Raw genomic sequence first — 7,884 nt, forward strand, 5'->3', positions numbered from 1 at the left:
GGTGGGGAAGTGCAGCCTGAGGGCAAGTGCTGGCTGCTGCTGTAGGGCTGGGGCTGGTAAGGGGTGAGCTAGGGCAGTGTCCATACTTACAGCCAAAGCAGTTCCCCCAGGTGCCCTTGGGGTCGGGGTCACAGAGCAGGTGACCATCTGCAAAGAGGTGAAGGGGTGAGCACAGGACACAAATCAGCCGCAGAAAAGGGGTCAAGGGGAGGTGTACTCCCAGAAGGGACCCTGGCACCCCCAGCTGGACACTGGAACCCCAGATCTCTGGGGTGGGTCCCAGAAACCTTCACCTCCTTAGTGGGGAAGCAGTGGATCCCCAGAGAACAAGCATCAGGGTGCCCTGGATGTGCCCCAGTGCCACAGAGTCCTGCACTCCGACTCAGCTGGGTTTGGATAGGTGTGACGGGGACTGGCAGGGGCTGGCAGGGCTGGCATCAGCCACGTACCCAGCCAGAGGACAAAGGCACTGGCGGCCAGCAGCATGTTGCGGATGTCCCAGAGGTAGGGGTGCAGGTCGTAGAGCAGCGCCCGGCCGGCGGTGCTGACGAAGCGGCTGTGCAGGCGGCACGTTCGCGCGCAGAGCAGCTGGAAGGACTGAGCCCGGCCTCGCCACTGCGTGCCCTGGAGACACACCAGGTGTGAGCCACCTAGGGACACACACCATGGCAGCCACCCTGCTGCAGCAGCACCAGGACCAGCCTTACCCCGCAGGCATCGGGTGCCGTGGCCGGGACCCCCACGCTGAGGCTGTTTGCCCGCAGCCACCGAAAGTGCTCCAGGAGATCCTGTGCCAGAGCTCCATGGTGGTAGGGCAGGTAGAAGAGCTCCACCAGCATCCGCACCTCCTCCAGGGTCAGTGGTGCTGTAGGGCTGGACACGGCTTCCTCTGGGGTCAGTGGTGCTGTGGGGCTGGATCTGGCCTCCTTTGGGGTCATCAGTGCCGTGGGGCCAGACCCAGCCTCCTCTGGGGTCACCAATGCCACGGGGCTGATCCTGGCCTTCTCTGGGGTCACTTGTGATGTGGGGCTGGTCCTGGTCTCCTTGGGCGTCACAGGGCCAGACCCAGCCTCCTCTGGACTCACTGGTGCCATGGGGCTGGATCCAGCCTCCTCTGGTGTCAGTGGTGCCATGGGGCTGGTCCTGGCCTCCTCTGGGGTCACTGGTGCCATGGGGCTGGTCCTGGCCTTCTCTGGGGTCATCTGTGATGTGGGGCTGGTCCTGGCCTCCTCTGGGGTCAGTGGTGCCATGGGGCCAGACCCAGCCTCCTCTGGGGTCACTGGTGCCATGGGACCAGGGCTAGCACAAACCTCATCAGTCAGTGGGGCTGGGAGGGCAGGGCTGTCACCAGCCTCAGGCCCTGGGGGTGTCTGGGGCACATCAGTCCTGATGGCCTCAGGCTGGGTGCTGCTCAGAGACTGGACGGGGCTGGCACTCCCTGTCCTGGCATCACTGGTGGGCGAGGAAATGTTCTGACTGGTGGTGGCCCCGTTGCTGGAGCTCGTGGTGGGGCCTGGACTGGGGGGGGTCTCAGTGGCCATTGGGATTCCTGCAGACTGGGCACTCCCAGCCACACTGGGCAGAGCAGAGGAGGGCTCACAGCTCTCCCCACTCTCCGTGGCGAGCTGGTCCCCAGCCCTTGTAGGGCCCTGCTGACCGCCAGTGGGTGTCCTGCTCCCGCTGTCCTTCTCAGGCTCCGAGGTCACCTCCTTGCACCCCTCCTCTGGTGCCACTCCACAGGGCTTGGGGCTGTGCTGATCTGCCCCACCGGGAGCAGAGTCGTGGGGCTGAGGGTCGGGAGTGACCTCCTGTCCTCGCTCTGTGCCAGGCTGCAGCCTTGGTCCTCCCTTGAGGCTGACACTGGGGTGTCCTGGGGTCCTTCCTCCTGGCAGAATGGAACAAGAGGGAAGCCCCTTTGGCAGCTGCATGGAAACTTCTGCCCATGGAGCAGGACTGTGCTGGGGAGCTCCATCCCCGAGCTGGCAGGAGATGAGTTGCCAGAACCCTGGGCTCGAGTTCAGGCCCCTGGAGCTGGTGAGGCTGTGGCTTTGCAGAGGCAAACACTGCAAAACACCAAGCTCACCCCTGGCTGACCCCCTCTTCCAGAGCTGGTGCAGGCTTCAGTGCTGCCAGCCAAGAAAACCCTCTCCAGGTTGTGGCCATGGCAGGAGCACCCATGGGGCAGCACGGCAGGGTGGACACTCACACCTGCCCACCACGGCATGCACGGCCCTGCTGCCACACCAGCCCCAGAGACCCTCCAGATGGGCAAGGCTGGGGCTCCCTCACCCCGTGCCCACCAAGCTCCTGGCAGAGCCAATCCAGCGCTCCAGGGATTGAGGGATGCTGCATGTACAGATCCATTGCCTACCTGGCTCCAAGGCCTGCTGGTTTATCTCGGCCACCCAGTCACACAGCGCCAGCTCCAAGGCTTCCTGGGGGCTGTAGCTCCTATCCTGAGCACCTTGGCTGTGCCACAGGGCTGCCACTGCCTCCATTCCTAAGGAACTGCAGCTCATCAGCCTGGGCAGCCCTGGTTCCATGCAGGAAAGCTTCAGGGCTGGGCAAGGATGGGCAGCAATGGGCACTGGGGCCAGGTACCTGCGTGGTCAGGGTGGGCACAGCTCCCCAGCTCGCTCCGAAACCAGGTGCCCAGTGTGTGTATGGGGACGAAGTTGGCCTGGAGCTCACAGTTGGGGTTGAGGAGCAGCCCATGGAGCCTGGACATGAGGCCAGGAGCACGCCCCATGTAAGGGCCCAGGAAGACACGTCTGCAGTCATAGTCGTTGGCGTAGAGGTTGTCCCAGATGACGGGACAGCGCCTCAGGACAGCCTCCACCTCCTCCAGCAGCACTGCTGAGAGCTCCTGTGACACCACCTTTGGGCCTGCAGCATCAGGGCGGGAACACACGTGGGGCACAGGGTCCATCGGACACACAGCAGGGACACGGGCAGAGATGTGGGTTGGGTCTCCCCACCCACACTCCCAAGCCAGGAGAGCAGACCCTCAGCTCAAACTCCTGCCTGGCTGGGGCTGCACACCCCAATATGAGGCACCACAGTGGGGTCACTTGCTGGTGGCTCTCCCAGGACAGCCCGTGGCCACAGGGTTTGCAGACACTGCACGTGGCCACGCACCCAGAGCTGGTCCTGGTGCTCACCTGTCCAGATGACACCGATCCCTGGGAGCAGCTCTTGGCCGATGGTCTGCAGGTAGCAGGACTGGCTGGGGCTGGGAGAGCAGAGCGAGCTGCAGTATTCTGGGAGAGAGCACAGAGCATCCCCTGAGGGCTGGGGGAACAGGAGAGGAAAGGCTGCCGGGATCATGGACAGGGGCTGGGGCCCTGCTGCAGCCTGGTCCTGTCTTAGTCCCAAAATGTCCATAGCTCCCCCAGGAGCGTGAGGAGTCCAGGGAGAGCTGTGGGGGCGGCCAGGGCACTCAGCTCTCAGCAGGGACAGGGGCTGGGTGCAGCCAAAGGGCATCCCAGTGTGAGGGGACTCCCTGGTTTGGGGGGCTGGGATTGCAGCGCTGCGGGCAGTACCTGTAGGACAGAAGAGGAAGATGGAGGGTTGGCCCAGCTCCTGGTAGACCTCGTTGGCCACAGAGGCCTGAGCCTGTGCCAGGGAGGGGAAGACATCTCTGTCAGCTTGGCACATGCAGGGGTCGATGTCGTCAAAGAGCAGCGCGAAGGAGCAGCACCCCATGGCAGCCACCTGTGGGCACAGAGGGGCTGCTGGGATCCCTGGGCACCAGAGAGCCCCAAGGGGCTGGAGAGAGGCATCTGGGCACAGCACAGATGGGGCAGTTCCTGCCTGGGCTGTGCCATGGGAGTAGCAGCTGCCCATGGAGCAACCCCACCATGCCAGTGGCTCTTTGCCCTCCCTGGGGACCCAGGGCTCAGCTCCAGCCTGTGCCAGGCCTCAGTGCTGCTCAGCAAGTTCTGGGGCTTGGCTGGTCCATCTCCTGCCCCCGTCAGGCATCCATGGAGCCTTCAGCTCTCTGTCACCATGACAGGGACAGCACATTGGCCACCGGGCACCCGAGAGCTGCTCCCTCTGTGCAGCAGCAGGAGAGGTTTACACCCCCACACCAGCCCATGGGGTGGGCACAGGAACCACACATGTGCCCCTTGCCTGGGAGCAGTGGGATGAAGGAATGGCCCACGGTACCTGCCTGAGTTTTTGCTGCAGCAGGAGCCGATCCCCGGCGCTGGAAAACACCATGTCCTGGCCAGCAGAAATGGCGAAAATAAACTCCACACCCTGCTCTTGGGCAGCTTCGATGAGAGACTGCATGCGGGCTGGGGACAGAGCACAGGGGGTCTGTGAGAACTGGGAGGCACGGGATGGAGGAGGACAAGGGATGGAGGGGGACAAGGGATGGAGGGGGACAAAGGATGGAGCAGGATAAGGTGTGAAGGGGGACAAGGTGTGAAGGGGGACAAGGTGTGAAGGGGGATGGGGTAGAGCAGGACAGGGGATGGAACAAGACAAGGGATGGAGGGAGAACCCCAGCAGTCTGAAAGGAAGAAGCTGAGGTCGTTGGGAGGGGAGAGGCTCCAGGAAGACCATTTCCACTCCCTCAGGACACAGAGGACTTTTGACAAGGGTGTACGGGCCAGAGATCACATTGCCAGAGACCCACATGGGGAGTTCCCCATGCTGGGTGGTTCCTTAGGCAATTCCATATGATGGGCACGGTCTGGGAATCTTCTTGCGCTTGGCAAGATCTGGGGGCCTCCATGCAATGGGCAGGGTCCTGGCAGGATGGAAATAGCTGAGGCACAGCCCATGCTACCCTCTCAGGGACCCGGGATGCTTGCAGCCCCCCGTGGGGCCCAGCAGAGCCGCTACCTGCCTCATGCTCTGTGTAGGGCTCTCTCCAGAGCAGCCGGTGCTTCAGCTCATCCTTGGGCGCGTACATGTAGCAGTTCAGCCCCTGGCGTTGCAGCCTGTGCAGGGAGAACAAGGGGTCACCCAGGTTCCACACGGGCTCTTTGCACGGCCACATGGAGACAGAAATCTCAGCCAGCTGAGCTCTAAGGTTTGTGTCAGAGAGCAGCAGGACGTGCCCCCCGGGAGGGCAGACACCTCCCTCTTTTGGCACTCCTGTATGGAAGCCATCTGATATATTCATTTGGTTTTATTTATCCTCCTCAGCAGAAACTATTTTACATTTTCCCATGGTCAACAGAGTAGGAAGCACTTCAGGTATCTCGTGATAAAAGTCCCTTGTCTTGTTTTTTTCCAGATAAGAAAAACACCGATGGACATGTCACTCTCATGTGCCACCATGTGAACACATCCCACTCCAGCACCAGACAAGGCCCCCATTAGACCTTCTCATTCCTGAGTTACTTTAAAACATCACAGCTTGTTTTCCTTCCATTTTTCTGTACCCACATTTCTGGTCCCTGCACTCTGGTCCTTAATTACACTTGTGACTGCCCACACTGTCACCACTGCACTGCCCATGCAGTCACCAGGGCACTGCCCACACTGTCACCACTGCACTGCCCACGGGAGGCCCTGCAAAGCCCCAGTTCATTGGTGGCAGGTCCTGTCAGTGCAGCTCATCCCTGTGCAGGGATGGCCTGTGCATGCGCTGCTTGGAGAGGAGCTGCATGGATCAACTCCCATCCCAGTGACGGATCCTGCGCACATCCTTCCATCACTGGGACATGGGGTGACGCACAGACAGGCATGGGGACTCACGGGGACACAGCAGGGCCACCCACACCAGGCAGGGCTGGCAGCCTCAGGACACAGCAGCCACCTGTGCTCAGGATGGAGTGATGCCCTCGTTCCCACAGGGTTCAGCCCAGCTCCAGCGAGCCCGGGCAGGCTGGAATTGCCCGCCTGGTGTCTTCGCTCGCTGCTGGTGGCAGCGGGGACGCGGCCAGCGTACCCACACGGGGCTGCACCAGGATGAGTGGAGCCCCAGCACCATCTGCTGGCACGGGGCGGCCCCGCGTCCGTCCGTCCGTCTGTCCCGCGGCACCCACGGCCCGGCCAAGCGCGGATCCTTCCCGAGCGCTGGGACAGGGGGACACTGAAGAAGCATGAGCCCCTTTCGATGCCACCGCCCCTTCAGAGAGGAAAATTCGGGGTACTTGCCATTGAAAAAGAAGTTTTCTCTGATCCATTGACCACGGTCTCCCATAGAAACCTGTAAAAGGGAGGGGAAAAAAGGGCAAAATGTAGTTGTTAGTGCCTTAAAACAGTCTCTGTCTGTGCTATCCCTGAATGCAGAGATGCTCTGCTGGACATGCAGCACCCATTCCGCCACTGGGACCACTTCCAAGGAAGAACCCTTCATATTTCTGTGTGTAGGAAGCCCTGGGAGGTGCAGAGTTGTCTGCAAGGCCAGGGAGAAAGGATATCCAGTGGAACACAAGCCCTTTCCCTTGGGGACAGGCAGATAAATGGGTTTGGAGAGATGCAGATTTGACAGCTCCTCAAAGCAGAGGTTAAGGGGAACCCGTCAGTGTCCCAGCACAGATGGGAGATTTAGCAAGAGAAGAACTTTCAGCCACTTCAAGTCTCTGCAAGATCTGGCAGCTGCAACGTGAAGTCTCATGGAAAATCCATTACATCTTGGACGGTGATGGCAATTGGCCATCAAGGCATCTTCCTGCTTTCTCTCTGCATCACGGGCAACTTTTGAGTCAATCACTGCACCTTCCAGCAGCCAAGGCCAAGGGGAGCAGATACTTGGGAAGTGACGGCATTCCCAAAACTGGGCGGTGCACAGGCGCAGGCTGCACTGACTCCATTAAGCTGGGAGAAGGGATCAGCTCTCGGTGTCTGGCATAAGGCCAGTGTCACCCAGGAAAGCACCTGCATTTCCCAAAGCACCTGAGTGTCCCAGAGCTCATCTGCCCTCATTCCCTTGGCTCCCTTTGGCAGGAGCCCACCCTGCAACCCCCAGCACCAGCCCTGGGCAGTGGTGAGGTGGGTTGCACCACAGCAACACCCACTCTCCATCTGTCTTCTCTCTGCAGACAGATCTTCTACCTGCTTGAACACCTACATGGTTATTCCATATACTTTGAAATAATTTATAGTCACCTTGCTATCCATCCCCCACCATACACGGGGCCAAATTTGTGGCCACTTGAGAATCCCAGCAAACATTTCAAAGTTACTTCTGTGGTAAATAATTTGCTATTTCGAGATCACAGCGAGGTCCCCAGAGTCCCTGTATGGCACCTGCAAGTGACACTTTCACAGCACATGTTGCTGTGAACTGATGTGGGCTGGCAAGGAGGACACTCAGTCCTGCACACGCCCTGCCAGCAGTGTTCTCCTGGAATGGCTTTGCCAGCAGCATCCCTGTCCTCTTTCCCAGGTCAACTCTGCTATATCGATGATTCTTGTCTGACTCATGTCAGCTTCTCCACCCCTGCATTTCCTGTTTATTTTACATTTATTTGCATGGTGCCCCAGCTTCCTCTCAGGTGAGGCAGTGGGCAGTGGCCCTCAGGGGGGTACTGTGCTGCCAGGAGAAGGGCACATGATTTTGCCAGGCCTGGCTCAGCTCCAAAAGGAGCTGGGGATGTGGGGAGGGAGAAGCACAGAGCCAGCTCTGGGCACGGGTCCTGCACTGCTGCCCATGGGCAGGGTGGGCAGGTGGGGCACACCAGGAAGCTGCCCCTGAGTCCAGGGCAGCCGAGAACCTCGTGTAGAGCTCTGGAGCCCGAGCAGAGGGTCCCTGTGCCCCTCTGGGGAGGTCAGCTCTGCTGGTGTGGCTGCGGGGCTCAGCGGGGCTCTGGGGAGAGCTGGGAGCATCCCAGGGGTGCTGCTCCAGACTCCCGGCAGAGATGGGGTGCCGTGCAAGAGCCCCACTCCCGCCTCCCCCACAGCCTGGGGCCCTTCGCGGCC

The 7,884-nt window shown here is 60.7% G+C and overlaps 1 protein-coding gene across 6 annotated transcripts in view; it reads right to left on the reverse strand.

Moving 5' to 3' along the window:
- LOC103621146 (protein O-GlcNAcase) overlaps window positions 1–7,884 on the reverse strand; it is a 12,793-nt gene that overhangs the window by 3,730 nt on the left and 1,179 nt on the right. For 3 of the 6 annotated variants that reach the window (XR_001864625.1, XM_017742399.1, XM_017742403.1), the window contains exons 2-11: window positions 6,118–6,169; window positions 4,855–4,952; window positions 4,171–4,301; window positions 3,543–3,714; window positions 3,162–3,260; window positions 2,602–2,886; window positions 2,372–2,500; window positions 708–1,885; window positions 450–624; window positions 91–147 (exon numbers count right to left, since the gene is read on the reverse strand). Coding sequence is in view for 5 of the 6 variants with exons in the window: in XM_017742399.1 (XP_017597888.1) it covers window positions 91–147; window positions 450–624; window positions 708–1,885; window positions 2,372–2,500; window positions 2,602–2,886; window positions 3,162–3,260; window positions 3,543–3,714; window positions 4,171–4,301; window positions 4,855–4,952; window positions 6,118–6,146 (2,353 nt within the window). In the remaining variant the exon portion in view is untranslated. Of the gene's footprint in view, window positions 1–90; window positions 148–449; window positions 625–707; window positions 1,886–2,371; window positions 2,501–2,601; window positions 2,887–3,161; window positions 3,261–3,542; window positions 3,715–4,170; window positions 4,302–4,854; window positions 4,953–6,117; window positions 6,170–7,884 lie in introns of those variants that run through there. The other 3 variants (XM_017742400.1, XM_017742401.1, XM_017742402.1) reach the window with 3 other exon arrangements.

This window comes from Corvus brachyrhynchos, unplaced genomic scaffold, assembly GCF_000691975.1.
Source record: "Corvus brachyrhynchos isolate BGI_N302 unplaced genomic scaffold, ASM69197v1 scaffold166, whole genome shotgun sequence".
Classification (NCBI taxonomy): domain Eukaryota; kingdom Metazoa; phylum Chordata; class Aves; order Passeriformes; family Corvidae; genus Corvus; species Corvus brachyrhynchos.